This window comes from Glycine max, chromosome 8, assembly GCF_000004515.6.
Source record: "Glycine max cultivar Williams 82 chromosome 8, Glycine_max_v4.0, whole genome shotgun sequence".
Taxonomy (NCBI): domain Eukaryota; kingdom Viridiplantae; phylum Streptophyta; class Magnoliopsida; order Fabales; family Fabaceae; genus Glycine; species Glycine max.
This window is the reverse complement of record NC_038244.2, coordinates 43,364,439-43,381,099: the sequence shown is the minus strand read 5'-3', so window position 1 is coordinate 43,381,099 and position 16,661 is coordinate 43,364,439. Positions and strand designations below refer to the sequence as shown.

The window sequence follows — 16,661 nt, the reverse complement described above, 5'->3', positions numbered from 1 at the left end:
TGGTGAATTTATGCAAAATTAGCCGGAATCTCTTGAGAGAGATATATAATAATATGAATGTGATTTCGTTGGATGTAGGCCACAATATTAGACACTTTCTTGGAGTAGTGGAAGAAAGCTGGAATCTACACATAACTCACATAGATTAGATTAGATAGAAAGAAAGAAGATATATAGGAATTGATATATATTTACCTTTGTCATTTCTATAAGGGGTTTCATTACCATGTGTGTTTTCTTATCCCCTTAACGTTTTCTATGTTCTACTTCAGTAGTTCCCATGCCACTCTGTGGCTCCAACTTATTAGCAATCAACAACTCATAAAAGCTTCGATTGGACTTTGAACGTACGAGATGAAAGCAACAAATTGGTTATGATCAGAATCAGTGTACGTCTACCATTGATTGTGGCGTGATGATCTGCCTAACTTGGAAATGACCAAAGGCAAACGAATTTCTGTTGAATGAAAAAGAGATGAAGAAAATTCCTAGTAACTCTTTAGGCAAAAGCAATTAAATGGCTTCGTGTACTTCAAGCTAAATATTGAGTGAAAAAGGGAATCCCATTTTGTGAGCTTTTGTAACAATAGTATTGGATTTTTAATATATCAGTACATGTAACGTGCTAAAATAATTTTTTTTATAAAACATTTTATTTTTTAAAATAATAAATAATGCAAGCTCTTTTTTTATGATTATGAAAAATTAGAATATTTTATTACAATTATTAAATTAAAATTTATATTTCAATTGTGTATTTAATTATAAATCTTACATAATTTTTCACTTGATCTTTAATTATATAAAATATAAAATTGTCTTAGATTTATAATTAAATGCATAATTTAAACTGTTAATTTTAATTCAATAGTTAAAATTAAATGTTCTCATTTATTATAAAGCTAATTTTTTTATTTGATAGCCCTCTACATTTATATAGCGCCAATTCTAATTAATAATTATATAACTATGAATATTGCATTGCAGAAAACGATAAGGTGATGCAACGTTGAATAAAACAATAAATGGCAGCAAGATCTTATAATTATAATCACGATGCTCCTAATTAGATACTAATTAATATCTGGACGGCATTATAAATAGCAGTGGAAATAATTAAGTTAAACTAGGCTAGACTTTGTTAATTCTAAGTCTGGTTTTAGTTAAAAACACATTGTTTGAATTTAGCCTTAGTTAAAAATACATTATTGATTGAGTCAGGTCTAATTATTTTTCAAAAATATTTTTTTAAAGGCTTGACTTTACCTAGAGGTTAGGCATGACATCATTGACATATGCAGTTAACGATATAAGATTGTTACCATTTAATCAAAATGTCAAATTTAAATTTTTGGCATATAATTATATTAAATACTTAAATAAAAAAATTTGTATCGTTTATAATAATCCTATTCAACTTTAATAGAATTGTTTCCTTATATATTAAAAAAGTACTAAGGGTATATTTCTTTTTATATATCCTAGTCATTTAAGATTGAGTTAAAAAATAATTTATAAAATAAAGAATAAAAGAGTAATACTTATTTATATTTTTAATGTCCTAAAGGATTTCAATTAATGTATCTAAATAAATATAGTTAATGTTATTTATATTTAAATTGTGAAGTTGAAAGTTGAACTTCAACTTCATTGTAAACAAAATTGTGTAATTATTAAATTTGTAATGTGAGTTGTTTTATTATATTTTATAAGACTGTAAGTAATTTTTTCATCTGTTCAGACAATATCTTTAAAACATTTTAATGACAGTTTTTAAAATAAATAAAAAATTAAATATATTTAATATCCATTTATCAAATAAATTATGATCACAAATATTTAATTTGAGTAACATGTGAAATTGGATAACTAGGAGTCACTATAGAGGATAAAAAACGACAGATATCCGGTTTTGGAGTGAACTTAATTGCCTTTTTGAATTATCGTCGGAGCTTGAAATCACTCAGGACAAAAGAGTTGATGTCATGGCATCATGAATCACCAATAATTAGTTCTTGTGATTATTGTTTCATGAATCTTATGTGATTCCTTAGTGTCTTATAGAGGCAATATATGTTGAACTTGCAAAAGCTTAGTTCACACTCATGGGCCATGTAAATTTATAAGACAACGTACGTCGTGTCTATGTTAGTAGATAACTATATTTTGAACATGCCAACATGGTTGTCCATATGTCAATTCAAGGTTGCGTGACGCGAAGGTTTGTGGTGTCTGTTTGCATTCCAACATCCAAGAAGCAACGGCCACCAATGTTCATGGCCATAGTTTCATTATCACCAATCAAGATATGTAAGATGGTTTATCTTTAGTTAGCAAATTAGCCTAATCATCATCAGAAAGTAATTATAGCTAACTGACCCACAAATACGTCCTAACTAACCCCTTATCATAATAAATTGATTAGACATAAATAATTAATGTATTTAAATTAAATTTTAATCATTTAAATATTATTTGAATTTGATCCTCCAAAGATAATTATTTGTCATGTTTTACTTGTCTTCAACCGAACTCCGATTAATCAGAATCATTTTCTTTATGAAGGGTTAAAAAAACTAACCACCTATGACTTAACCATTTTTTTAGGATATCATAAATACAAAATATGATTTTGTTGATAATTAATCTTTGTTGTAAAATTTCACTAAGAATAGTTAGTTACTTGATCTCGCTTCTCAACTATTTTTTTTTTCCATTTACAAAGGCTCAAACATAAAACTTACTCAAAGAATTCAAGTTCAATTCTATTCAGATTCATAGATTTTTTTTTCCCAGTATTTAAATCGTTGCATACATGTTTTGTGTAAGTTGTTGTCATTACTTATTTTCCTGCTAATGGGACAATAGGAACAGAAAAATAAATGATAAAAGATTGAAGAAACAACGCACTAAACAAGTTATAAATTATGATAAATAGCAGAGTAATTCAATCAATAATTTGGAGCATCTTTAGATAAAAGTTGAAAAGCACTTCTGTAAATTTTAATACAGAAAAATTAAGGAAAATTATTTTCATTTTTTGTGATTAAAGCTTAAGGATCTTTTTGTAAATTTGATATTTTTATTTTTATTTTTATTTTCATCTATTTAAAAAAATATTTTAATTCCTAATTAATTCCTAATCTTCTTAATTTTAAACCTAACTTTCCCAAAAATAATTAATTGGTGTTTATCAACCAGGCAAAATTGGTCAAACCAGCTTAAGGTTACCTATTTATTGTATGTGTCAATCAATCTCAATTGGAATGTGTTAAAGGGGTATTCCTCAAATTGTATGACTGGGAATATGGCCAAGTCCAAGGCCAATGCATCTGACAAATATAGTTGCAACTAGACATTACTAGAAAATTATCTGTCTGTAACTCTTGGGCTTAGTTGGTCCTTCTCCTTTACCCTCGAAACTATACATTTCTCGTAAGAATTATTCTCAATTTTTGTTCAATATATTATTAGTTTGATGAAGGTCATATTACTTGTTTCTGTCTCACTTTGAACAGAAGAATTTTTGGTTTATTTAGACAAGACTAGAACAATTATCGTGCTCTCCACAGTCAGGGGAAGAAAAAAATTTCAAACAGTATGTACGTGCTTCTAATCTCAGAGAGAGAGGTAGGTGAAGAGCAATTAAAAATTGAAACAAATGTGTGAATTGGGGAGTGAAAATTGCTTGTTCTTATTGCCTTTTGGATTATACTCTCCCATAGCTAATTTTGTGCAAGTATTGCACACACAATGCATCCAAAGAACATCAGAGTGATCCTCCTTTTATATGATATGCAATTTTTTAATTATTATTTTAGGACACCGGAAGAATATATCAACCTCTTAACCTTTTAAACAGGGCAAGAAAAACAATTCAAAACACAAGGACTCGATACAAACATACGTGCACACATCATGCAATTGAATAATTGCATAACATGTACAAGGTTGCATACAAAAGTGTAATGTACTAATATCTTTGTTGAGCAGCACATTTTGAAATCTCCTTTCCCTTTACTCTTCATTTTAAGGTCATCAACATAAAATAAAGACATTATATCATGCAACTAAAAACAACTGAGTCTTGACTCCTAACTAAAACTTGAGCCATCTCTTCTCTTTTTCTTTGCTTGTTACTGAATTTGAGGCAGAGGCATGAACTGCTTCAGCATCTGCCAAAGCCTTGCGGGTTTCATTTAATTTTCTCATAGCACCCTCATACACAGCCTTCTCTTTTCTATTGGCATTGACAATGTGCTCGAGCTTTTCAACCCTAATCTTCAAATCCTTCACCTCTTCCTCATAAGCAACCAATGCTCGTCTATCCACCTTCTTACCTTCCTCAGAACCTTTACTTTGCTGCTTCTTCATCAATCCACCGCCAAAAGCCTCATTGTGCATTGCCAGGTGATTGTTTATTAATGCAAAGACATCTGATGCCGATTCTTCTTCCTCTTTTGCTGCACGGTTTGCTTCTGCAAATTTCTTCTCACGTTTTCTCTTGCCACCTCGGCTCTGTTTCTTCTTGCCTTGCTTCTCTTTGTTCTCTTCCCTTTTATGAGACTCGAGTGCATGATCTAAGGACTGCTTTGGTGGTAGCACCTTCACTGCTATAGGGTCCAGCATTCCCTGACCGGTTACACCTAAACCCATTCCTTCTCTGTACCCCATATTAGCCATCATTTTGGAAGCTATGCCTCTAGTGTGGTTCTCCCACGTGGCAAATGTCGCAGTTTCAGTTTGAATACCTCTCTGTAGATTGGTACTCTCCAGAAATCCTATGCCTTGCGATTCCTCCTCCTCCTCATAGTCACTGGAATCGGATTGATCTAAGCTGGAATCACTCTCTATGTCACTCATTTCTGCATGCTCAGACAGTGCCATTTCTTCTGCCCCAAGTTTCACAGAACTTCCGTCGTCTCGGAAAACAACTTGTCCAACTCCAGCCTTTTCGTCCCAGGACTTGAGCTCGGCTTCTCTCCAAGTGCCTGCATTTGCAGTTGAGACTGCCCATATACTTGACCCCACAAGAGACTGCTTCCAGATTGTAGGCACATATTTCTTAAGAGCAGACAATTGAACATCAAGTCCTGTAGACGCAAACAGAACATAAGTCATGATATACAAAACATAATATATGAACAGAAAGAAAAAGAAAAACAAAACAAAACAAAACCAAGAAGCAGATTGTGTAAATCAGCCATCACATATATTGGAAAATAAGCTTGTGGGTATACAAAGGCTGAAACCATACAAACTACCATTAAAAATCAGGTTTTAAAGGGTGTCCTGGATCCAAACAATAAATTACAGGGCTTCTAATTCTTCAAATGTTAAGAGATGAATCGATTGGATTAACAGCACTAAGTTTGTCATTTTTTTCCTTTTACTTTCTTTGCCTGATCCCGCAATGTTATTGTCTGAAAGTATGTTTTAAGAAACTTTGTAAAATATCTGGAAATGATTCAATGAGTGAACCTTTGAATAATTTCACCCAACATGCCATAAACATCAAGGAAGAAAAGGATTGCTATTTTTTATCCAAAAAAAGTAAAAATGCCAAACATAAAACACACAATAAATCTAAATGAAATTTAGATGAAGGTTGCAAACTTGCAATGATTATACCAGCCTTATCTAGGTGAAAATACACCAGCCACCTACATATTTTTAAAATATTATACAAAATTGATATCTCATAATGGAAAAGCATCATAACAAAAATGTCACAATTTATTAAAAAAAACCCTTAATATGCTGATTGCTGAAGTTATGTGAACACTCTAATAATTTAAACTTGGACCCTCAGAGTTTACTCCCCAAATCTTAACAAAGACTTGACCCAACAGGTTATCCAAGACACTAGGGTCCAAATGCTCATTGAATATTTGCACTTAAAAGTTAAAAGTGCAAGTGGCACTAAGGTTTAGTGACAAAGTCAATTACAAAGAGGTCTATGTGATTTCACCTCTATTAAATTTTGTTCAATTTGCTCAGCATCTTACCATGTGATAGGCGACAGTTACTACCAAATCGACATCGTTGTTGTAAAAAGAACTTGCACATCTGCACTTTGGTGTTCTAGTATTAGTACAATGATATGAAAAGCAATTGATTTTATTGAATAATTTGGAACCAAAATTTGGGAGGAATAACAACGTTAAAGAAAACTTTTTCAAATAAGTAGCATTTTCATATTACTTCACTCACACGTATTTTATACATATAATTTTCAATCAGAATGACCTTTCTTGATTTACATCATACAGGGAAATTAATGGTAGTTGAAGATACTTTGAATTCCTTGAGATGGCTTGTAACTAAGATGCTGAGATAAGGATAAGAAAGAAGCACAGAAAGAGAAACATGAATATGTTGAATTAAAGGGCTTAGTAACTTCCAATTTTTACTAGTTAGAAATATCTCGTAGACTGCGTAATTGAAACCCCAAACGAAGAAGTTTCATTTTCATTTATTAAAAGATTACTGTATGAAACTTGTTTGGAATTATTATTCGTTTAGTAACTGAATTCATTTTAAAAGGGTGATATATGTATTATGTAATATTTAATATTATAACGTATCACTTCTAATACAATTTGTAAATCACTTAATTACAATGATTTTTTCTTAAATATTGTAGCAAAGTTTTCAAATCACAAGAAAAAGTTTGAAGGCAAAAATAACATACAACAGTTAGTCTCTGACTTTCATGAGCCGTGTCAGGATTACCAATCAACCATTAACACAACACTCATGCATGATTTAAACAATATGTAAAATAGGTTGCTAAGGTATAAATTTAAATATGAACAGAAGATCCTAAGCTGTCATAACATCAAATCAAATCAAGAACAAATGTCCACATAGCACTGCAATTGTAGCATATTATACATGTTGCATCAGAATTGGAAAGAGATAACAGTACAAAGATGGAGGACAAGGAATACCTAGACCAGAAAAAGAAAACCAAAACAAATACACAGACAGAAGTCTGAGCAATATGATAGGAATAATAATATATTAAAGGGAATACCATTTAAAAGAAAAATCCCCAATTATCTGATTTTTCTGTGTCACTGGTTTGGTATTTCAGAAACTAACATGCTGGAAGATACACGTTGTATAATGGCCAGCACTTGACAGGTATTTACTCAAAATTCCTAATTAAACTATGAGAAAATGTACCTAATCACTTTCATTTTTTTGAGGGGTGGAGTTAAGAGGTATTGGAGACAGTATACCTTATCATTTGACCTTCCCTTCTACTACTACATAAATCCAAGGAAATTTGAAAATATAGCTTAATACCCATGACATACCTGTGTTGCCCTAATTTCCTTATTTATTAATTGAATTCGATTCCAAATTTGGCAAACTGTTGTTATTTCAACTTCCCTTATTTTCTCATAATTAGTTACAGTAGCAAAAACAAGCGGGGAAGAAAAACTGTAGTAGTTAAAAACTTAAAATAGAATACCATTTGTCACCAAAGTATCTGAGAGAAAATAGGCATACTTGACACAAGATAATCTTACATACCAACATATTCTCAGAAGTAGGAGTAAGAAATGAAACTTTTGCCACTGAATTATCCAACTGCACCACTTGACCATTGTACCAACGCCCATCTTTGTGACGGAATCTACATTTAGATCCAACAGAATAACACTTGTCCTCCAATGGCTCTGGTTCAACATAAGTGGGATCAAGGGGATCCACTTTCTCTTCAGTAAAAATATTAGTGTTATGCAGCACTGAATCTGCTTCCTGTAACAATCGTGCACGTTTTAGGTGAAGAAGTCCTTCTTCTGCATCCTTAATTGCCTGAACAAGCTCCTCATGAACCTGGAATATCAAACAATTTTAAGAAATTTAAGTATAAAACTAGCCTTGGAAATATTAGATTGGTTGACATAATCATGAGGTCAAAATCATGCTCTAGATCATAGAATCATACAATTCAACATGTTGCACCAGTTTCTGTGACCCTGATCCCAGGTGGGAGTAGAACACAATTTGTGTAGAAACTTGAGAGAGTAAGAAGAATAAAGAGAGAGATTGGGAGCTGATTTCTCTAATCTGAAAAATCAACATATTGATTCTGAGTCTTTAAACTTAGAGACTCTTATTTATATCCTACAGACGCAGGCTTCTCTGATAAGCCGACTAATCTACAGTTACAGTAACTGCCTCAAACCAAGTACAGTTGTCATAACAGAAACCTAACCAACACATACACAGTTTTTTTTTATCGGCAAATGTTAGATTTAGTTTTGTTAGAAATGTCAATTGGGGGGATTCGAACCCACAACCTCTCCTCCCTCCCTTCCCCAACCATTGGCCAACCTTATATCTCCCCAACACATACACAGTACGTAATTAGTCCACACTAGACATATACTCTATCAATTTGCTGCGATTGGAGATGAATCGCATGCCAACATGTAAAAGTGCACTGAATCACATGTTTTCAGCCATTCTCAAAATTTCAACAAAAGCATGTTCATGAGTCAGGCAGCAGGGCCAAAAAAACCAATACAGCCTACAAGATTACACCCACCCAGTCAAGTGAGCTCAAACCTAATTTAACCCTTTTCTCTTTGAAATAATCTTCCTTCTAGTGATTATGACTTCTACAGAATACAGCCTTGGCTAAGCTATGTCACTATGCAACTGGGATGATTGACATTGACTGAGCTCTGGACTTCTGGACTGTGTCACTTCAACTTGGACTGAATTTGGGGTTCTCTACTTCCCCCATGTCTGATTTATGTGGGCTGTAGCTCAATTTTCTCTGGTTGTTGTTCCCCAGTTGTACTTACTTATTATACATAATCTCCTAAAGTGACATCTATCATGCATTTTGAAACAGAACATACTTTTAAAATGCTAGTTAGGATTGTGAATTCAATATGGCCTGTTTGTGTTATTTTATATGTATATTATACATGTGTACATATTCTAGAACATAACTTTACATAAATGAAAATGATCAGACCTTAGTTTTATGAGAACATCTCACATTTTAGGGGTCGCTTGATTCAAGAAAATGTTTCTTTTTTTCATTTTGTTTCCTATTTTCTGAACTTCTACAGGAAAAAGTGAAAACAGAAAACAATAGAAAGTTGTTTTCACCATTTCCTATGCAAACTTCTGAAAACAGGAAATAAAGTGAAAACAGAAACCGTTTCTCAAACCAAACAGTCCCTCATTGGCAAGTTGGATTCAATATAACATCTACAAGTCTCACTAGCTCACTAGCTCAGGGCAGGACAATTTTTTTTTATCTACAAATGTTAATTTGTTAGTTTTTGTTAGAAATGTCAAATGGGAGGGTTCAAACCCATGACCTCTCCCCCCTCCCTTCTCCCTCCACCCTTCCCCAACCACTGGGCCAACCTTATATCTCCTCTCAGGGCAGGACAATGTTCCACTAGAATGAAATAATTTTGTTAATTATGCCAATGCAGCTCAGCAGATTTAAAATAACAAACAAGATTTGACTGGTTGCAATATAGGCTTCGCTTGCCTGAAGGTAACACCTGTAACATGTACAGAATACTTATCTTCTTGCTGCTAATCCCAATCCTCAATATTTTGCACCCATTTACCATTGCAAAAGCTGCTACAAAAATATCTAGTAAACTTAATTTAAACAAACAAAAAAATAAAATACTGAAACCTAACATCTCCTAATAGGGATTCAGACCTTGGTTCTCTACTTCGTGAGAGACTAGCCCCATTTGCTAGATTCAACTATAAAAAAAAAAAAAAAAACTACAGTTGATTATCGAAACCTAACATATTGGGCTGCATTTCATATTCATTGCCACATGTTCACACAAAGTCTCAATCTTCAAACAGAAACAAATTGCCAACGAGTCAAAATCACATAATCCAACAAAATTATTAGTTTCTAACGCGACTAAGAAATGGGAAATCGAACAGGGACACAAATTTGAAAGGGTTGTTGAAAAAATTTAAATTTTGTTTATTGAAAAGTGAGAGAGAGAGAGAGAGAGAGAGTTGTACCGCGAGAAGTTCAGGGTCGGTTGGATCAGAGAGGAGAGCTTGATCGATAGCAGAGAGAGAATCCCTTTGTTCTTGCAATTGAAGTTCCAGTTGGTTCTCAAGAACCCTCTCTTCTTCGCTACCCATTGCCACCACCAAATCCAACCACATTGCAACATACACTACTATAAGGTACCCAACAAATTATTATATAGTTTGGAACAATTTTTTTTCTTTTTTTTTTATAAAAATTTATACGTGACATGGATTCATAATTGTATTATAAAACAAGCTTAAATGCTAATTTGGTTACTAAATTAGTTAAAATGTGTAAATTTGGTTTCTGTTTTTTAAAATACGTCAATTAGGTTCTTGAATCCCTTAAAATTGTGTATCTAGTAAGTCTTTTTTGTCGTGATCGTTCAATTAATTAATACAATCTTTACCACTGAAGGATAGAATGTTTTAAAATTTGGAAACTAAATTAAAGCATTTTAAATTAATAGCCCTTATAAAAAAAATATGTTAAGATTAGTTGAAGAGTTTAATGATTCAAGTTTTACTCAAAGACAAATCATTATTGATACCACTGATAAATTTATAACCGTGAACAAACTAATTATATTGGTTGTTAGTGTATAGTTGTTTCTCTCTCAGTTGAACTATGTCCTTTTAAACCATATAACTTTTTTTCCTTATTATTATATTATTATACTTTTTTATTTCTTTCCTTTCCTCCAACATTGTTTCTACTTTTAGTATACTAAAAAAACAACAACAAAAAATAAAGGATTATTTCAGGTTTCTAATTCTAATAAGACAATAACAAAATCATAGATAGGATTCTACTATCATGCATGTTTAGTTTAATTTTTTTTGATAAATTATTATGTATGTTTGTTACTTTTTAAAAAACAATTTTTTTTTCCAAATATTATCCTTTACTTTATATACTAATAAAAGCATTTGCATGTAATTTTTTTCAATTGATTTGAAAAAAATTCTTTATATTGTATGATTATTTGAAAATTTAAATAAATTTTAAAAAACATATAAAAATACAAATACTATTTTTTAATATTTTTTTTTGCTTCTCTTACTCTTTCCATAAGACATTCTCAAAATTCTTTTTATGCATTTCACATTTTATTTTTATAATTAAAAAAGATTTAAATATCTTAAGTAAGAAAATTTTAACATTTTCTTGTCCCTGTAAAAAAAAATAGTGTTAGGTCAAAAAGACATTTGTGTCTTAAGACAAATTAAGATTCTTAATTTTTTTATTAGTTAATTAGTTAAAAATTAATAGAAAGATTAAAAATTATGCTTTATTTAATATCAAATCATGTTTGATGATCCTGCGTCTAAAATATCATACTAAGTCATGATCTCATACAACATTAAATGATAACATTTAAGACTTCATTTAATATTAAGTTTAAGATTTGTTTTGCAAAGACATTATCTCAGGATATATACAAATCCTTGGTGTTTAAATTATAATCAGACGGGGTATAATTAATATGAATTTAGCTAAAATAAATTGTGGGTGTAAATATTTTTTATATTATTACCTAATCATATTTTGATAAATGATAAATTTGTTATTTTTTATAATCATTATATTAAAATTATATTTAGAATAAATTTTATTTAATTCATAATGCAAACTTTTCAAATATTGTATTAAAATTTAAATTAAATATGTGCTACGTTAATGTTAAATTATTATAAGAATTAATTTTAGTATAACTTTTTGTTGTGTAACAAGAGATAATATATACTTTTATTTGCTGCCCAATCCATTTCTCTCAACAGATCTATCTTAGAGAAATGAGATACTTTTTAGTTGCAACTTTATGTTTATAAAAAATTATATCTTTACTTCTAAATCTAATCAAATCACAAAACATATTTAATTTTTCCAAAATAAATAAAAAAGCATTATATGAGAAAAAGAGTTATATACTCATACAATTATAACTCATTATACATTATAAATTTATTAATTTTTAAAATAATTTATAATTAAATAATTATGTAAAAATAATTTTAAATTAGTAATACATAAACGTTAAACTGAATATTTATATTTATTTACAGAAAAGCAATAAAAAGAAAAAAAGAATCCTAGTCCTACTACTACTTGAGATATAATAATCCTGCGTATGCCAGCACTAGAGAACACGCGAAACACGTGATTCACCCACGCCGGAGAAAATGAGCACCGGCGCTGGAAAGGTGGTGTGTATCACCGGCGCTTCCGGTTACATCGCTTCCTGGATAGTCTAATTCCTTCTCCATCGCGGCTACACCGTTAAGGCCACCGTTCGCGACACGAGTCCGTCACGTTTACTCTCCTTTTTCTGTCACTTTTTTCCTTATTATCGGCAAATGTTAGCCGCTAGTTTTTGTCGGAAGAAGATATTCGAACCCACCACCTCTCTCTCTTTCTTCCTTCAACTACCAAGTCTACATTTTCCTCATTGTTGTGGTGGCCATAATTCAAATTTCCTCGTGCATCAATATTATTTTATTTAATAATTAAAAGATTGAATATCGAATGAATGTGTGGTGTGCCAGATGATCCGAAAAAGATAAACCACTTGGTTAGCCTCGATGGTGCTAAGGAGAGGCTGCACCTCTACAAGGCGAATCTTCTCGAAGAAGGTTCCTTTGACTCTGTCTTTCAAGGTTGCCATGCTGTGTTTCACACTGCTTCTCCCTTTTATCACGATGTCAAGGACCCCCAGGTTTCAAATTCTTCCATTTTTGCATTTGTTTTCATTAGCTTTAACTACCCTTTTGATTCCTACAGCTACACAAAACTTTGCCTTTTAATCCCTACTACACTTGAAACATTTTCTTTTAATCTTTATGCGTACTATTTTCATTCTCTTTTAGTTCTTACACGTATAATTTTAGTGCATGTTTGGATTATTTGCCCAGGTTGGGTTAAACTTGAGTTTGCCAAAGCAACCCAAGAGAGTTTCTTGGTAAAATTCTAATGTGGAAACGTACTTTTGAAGGTAATCAAACATACGTCACTGAGTTACTCTCCGAAAGTATGTTTAGCGCGCAAAAGTATCTTTAGAACAGTTCACCAAACATGCCCTTAATCATGTTTGCCCCTGCAGTGAGGACTAAAAGTCTAAAAGGATTGAAATGTTATGTGTAGAGTCTAAGAAGGGGTGTTTCTAAGTGAAGTGACTTAAAAGGAAAAATCTTTTTTTCATATGGGGTGGCTGTATTTTTATGTTTTTATTTTTAAATGTGCAGGCTGAATTGTTAGACCCAGCTTTGAAGGGGACTCTCAATGTTCTGAAGTCGTGTGTGAACTTGCCAACGCTGGAACGTGTCGTTTTAACCTCTTCTGTTGCTGCAGTTGCGTACAACGGAAAGCCTCGTACTCCCGATGTAGTGGTTGATGAGACATGGTTTTCTGACCCGGATTTCTGTAGGGAATCACAGGTATTCTGATAACTTTCACTTTAGTCCTAGGTTTTTTGAAATGTGGTTTTCTCACGATTCTTGGTATTGCAAAATATTGTGGACAAATGTGACTAAATAAAGTTGAGAGAGATGCTGATTAAGAAGAAAACAGAAGATGAAAATGAGAAAATATCTTCTAGCTATCTATATCTTTTGGTTTTTGAAATAGAAGCAGTTTTCAAAACTTAGTAGATTTTGAGTAAGAAATTGATTGTTTAGAAGTATGAAATTGCTATGGAAAACAGTTTTTAAAACCAAAAAATGAGAAGGAAATCAAACAGGCCTTTATTCTTTTGGTCGGTATACTTATAAGCTAAGGAACCATTACCATGAACTTGCAACCGAAAGACTCTATTCCTTGCTTTTCTAAGCTCCTAAGCTAAGAGTCAAAGATGCATTAAAATTGATCTAAATCTCATGCTTTCCCTTTTCTTTCCCTGGAAAGTTTGCATGCATGTCTCTTCTCTGGTCATTACTCAGAGTCCTGAATTGGGGTATATGCTTTCTATCTCAAAGGTCAATTATGCAACTTTCCTTGCTACTAGCTTGGAAAATGTAAACGTGTTTTTGTTGATTTAACCATGAATGTGAATCAAGTGGATTACGTGGGCAGGGGATGCTTCATGCTTCTGCTCTATTAAATGATGGTAAGTGTGTAAATTAATGACATTGACAAAAGGTTTTAGAAAAGTAATATCTCTCAGTATTTTTTGAGACTCATTGTCATAGAAAAAATGTAACAAATTGTTTTTAGAAAGTGAATATATTCTCTTGAAAGATTCATTATCTTGTTCTCGTGTTCTGTTTTTTTATTTAAATAAAGAGACAAAATACTTTCATTGTAAAATGATGTGTCTTGATTTTTTTTTTTTGTCACACTCATTGCTGTAGGAAGAAGGTGAATATACAAATTTTGATTATCAATTTAGATATTTTGTTATGTTGTTTATATTTAATTTCATTGGAGTCTCTCTCTCTCTTATATATGTGTGTTGGGGGAGGGAATGTGCCAGTGTACTATACTTGGACTTCAACTGTGTCGGAGTATTCATGTTTGTCTCGTGTCCTGTATTGGTGTTAGAGTCCTGCCTCATAGGGCATTACTTCCCCAATGAAACATGCAAATGAAAATGGTAAAACTTTTAGTGATTTTGGAGTTCATCTTGGACCTAAATATTAGAATTGGATAAAGTTAACGTGGGTGGCCTTAATCTATGTCAGAAGTTTTAAAGTTATTTAGTTGTTTTTGCATTGCCGTATGGTTTCAAATTTTAATCAGAAAAAGAGTGGAACGAGAATTACAGGTGCTACCATTGTTGGTGGTAAGCTTATCACTTTAAGGCTTCATTGATTTGTGTGGAATGAGAACATGTTTTAAGAGAGCTAAAGTAAATTTCTTGCCCTTGATATCCAAAGGACAAAATTAAGTTCACAAAGTTCAATGGATATATCTTTCCATTGTTGTTGTTTTGACAGAATAAAATTTTGGAAGGGAGAAAAAGCATACCAGGTTAGGTGACATGATTTCTTCCCAAACAAACAAGCAGACAAACATGTCTTTAAAGAAAATTATGAATGAAACATTGCTCTTTAGTTCCACTTACATGCGAGTCAAATCCTTCAAAGAAACCATTGGCTGAACACCCATCAATGGAAAAGTCAAATAAAGTATCTCACATGGGCGACAACCAATACCTTCTAGCTGAAAATGTCATCTATTCTTTGCTTTCCAAAGCATCTAAGTGCGCAAATGCTTTTCACAATATAACTTATGTTTCCCCTATCAAGTTTTGATGTTCTAGCCTTATTGTATGCTCACTAACAGTTTGCTATTTAGATGTGCTCTAATATTTGGGTCCTCTACAGGATTCTGTAATCTAGCCAAAGCATCGTTTTAACATCATCCTGTGTGAAGATTAGATATTGCTTCATATGATTAAATTGAATTTGTTGTAATTTTGATATTATGCACCTGTTTTTCACTTATTCTGATGCATAGATGAGGCACTAAACATTTTAAACGGCTTCTCTCATTTTGTTAATATTATATGAGAACAGCTGTTATTATAATGCTAATGTATTTATTCAAATGTCAACAAAGTGTAACAATTTATCATGTATATTATGTTACTATGTTCTTCACATTTATTGTCATTGCCTATTTATGTTTCAGATGTGGTATACACTTTCAAAGACTTTGGCCGAAGATGCCTACTCTATTGTAAATACAATAATTTTATCGTCCATTGTTAGGTCTTTTCTCTTTGTAAACATAAAAAAGTGCAAGGCAACAGGTTTCCTTTAGTATCAAGACCTCCTATAATCCTTGGATGATTGTTAGTGTTGTTCCTTGGCCATGGTGTCCTTTAAATTTAGATTTTTTTTTTCGTTTGTGATTCTCTACAATAACCTACAAAAGTCGCCCTGGCTATGTTGTTCCTTTTCCTGTCAACTACATAAGTTTTTTTAATAAGATCACACTTTTTTTCTTTTTTATCGACAAATGTTTGTTGTTAATTTATTAGTTTTTATAAATAAGAGGATTCAAACTCACCACGTCTCTGTTCATTTTTTCCTTCATCATCAAGTCAACCTTATATCATTTAACAACATCACAAGTGATTGTACTACCTCAACACCCTATCATTCAGCTGAGGGCTTTTGTAATCCTCAAGGTTCCAGGCTCAGCTAGAAACTTCTTGTGTTGCTTTGCTTGATGCTGAGATCAATAAGCATAGGCAGCCAAAACTCTGTCCAAGGCTACCTCTCTTTTGTGGAGGGGGGGATTCTTGTAGTTTGCACTAATGTTTTCATCCAAAGGTCACATCATGTCGCAATTAAGCAATGCTAATTGCATTACAGTACATGCCTCTTGTGACCAAGGTAAAATCTCTTTTAGATCATCAAACAGGAACCGTGCAGTGTATACATAATCAGCAACATAGCATCACACCACCTTCACATAAATAATGAAATAATATATCTTCAACTTAGCATAAGGATGTACCTTCCAAGTCTACACATGTCCTATGGTTTGCATTATCAAATGCTCGCAACTTAGTATCATACCACCTGCACAAAAAAGTGTAAACATTATCAGGAAGAGGGTTCTACCACCAGATTTTTTTCTCCCATTAGTGGCAAACATCATG

General features: G+C 32.2%; 2 protein-coding genes across 5 annotated transcripts; one reads left to right on the top strand and one right to left on the bottom strand.

The window, feature by feature from the left end:
- Window positions 1-3,876: 3,876 nt before the first annotated feature.
- Window positions 3,877-10,206, bottom strand: LOC100796284 (zinc finger CCCH domain-containing protein 18). The gene is made up of 4 exons (XM_003532097.4): window positions 10,039-10,206; window positions 7,546-7,851; window positions 6,009-6,069; window positions 3,877-5,093 (listed from the first exon to the last, which is right to left on the bottom strand). The coding sequence occupies exons 1-4, from the start codon at window positions 10,186-10,188 to the stop codon at window positions 4,099-4,101; spliced, it is 1,512 nt and encodes a 503-aa protein (XP_003532145.2). The 5' UTR covers window positions 10,189-10,206; the 3' UTR covers window positions 3,877-4,098.
- A 1,896-nt stretch (window positions 10,207-12,102) lies between these two features.
- On the top strand, window positions 12,103-16,049 carry LOC100804772 (phenylacetaldehyde reductase). Of its 4 annotated transcripts, XR_005886237.1 has the most exons (4): window positions 12,105-12,358; window positions 12,601-12,770; window positions 12,967-13,046; window positions 13,297-15,676. XR_005886237.1 is itself a non-coding variant. In XM_041004757.1 (3 exons), the coding sequence occupies exons 1-3, from the start codon at window positions 12,585-12,587 to the stop codon at window positions 15,812-15,814; spliced, it is 510 nt and encodes a 169-aa protein (XP_040860691.1). In that variant the 5' UTR covers window positions 12,103-12,584; the 3' UTR covers window positions 15,815-16,049. The 4 variants fall into 4 exon arrangements, 3 of the variants coding, with proteins under 3 accessions (XP_040860691.1, XP_040860692.1, XP_040860693.1); XM_041004757.1 differs by lacking the exon at window positions 12,967-13,046 and adding an exon at window positions 15,683-16,049 and having other exon boundaries at window positions 12,103-12,770; window positions 13,297-13,488; XM_041004758.1 differs by lacking the exon at window positions 12,967-13,046 and having other exon boundaries at window positions 12,105-12,770; window positions 13,297-13,488; window positions 14,986-15,672.
- The last annotated feature ends 612 nt before the right edge of the window (window positions 16,050-16,661 follow it).

Excerpts from the sequence above, each read along its gene's own strand:
- LOC100796284 (XM_003532097.4), bottom strand. The coding sequence starts at position 10,188 with ATGTGGTTGGATTTGGTGGTGGCAATGGGTAGCGAAGAAGAGAGGGTT. Across the intron at positions 6,070-7,545 it reads CTACTTCTGAGAATATGTTG|ATGTGCAAGTTCTTTTTACA; the intron begins GTATGTAAGATT and ends ACCAAAGTGCAG. Across the intron at positions 5,094-6,008 it reads TAACTGTCGCCTATCACATG|GACTTGATGTTCAATTGTCT; the intron begins GTAAGATGCTGA and ends TTGCGTCTACAG.
- LOC100804772 (XM_041004757.1), top strand. The coding sequence starts at position 12,585 with ATGTGTGGTGTGCCAGATGATCCGAAAAAGATAAACCACTTGGTTAGC. Across the intron at positions 12,771-13,296 it reads ACGATGTCAAGGACCCCCAG|GCTGAATTGTTAGACCCAGC; the intron begins GTTTCAAATTCT and ends TTAAATGTGCAG. Across the intron at positions 13,489-15,682 it reads ATTTCTGTAGGGAATCACAG|ATGTGGTATACACTTTCAAA; the intron begins GTATTCTGATAA and ends TTTATGTTTCAG.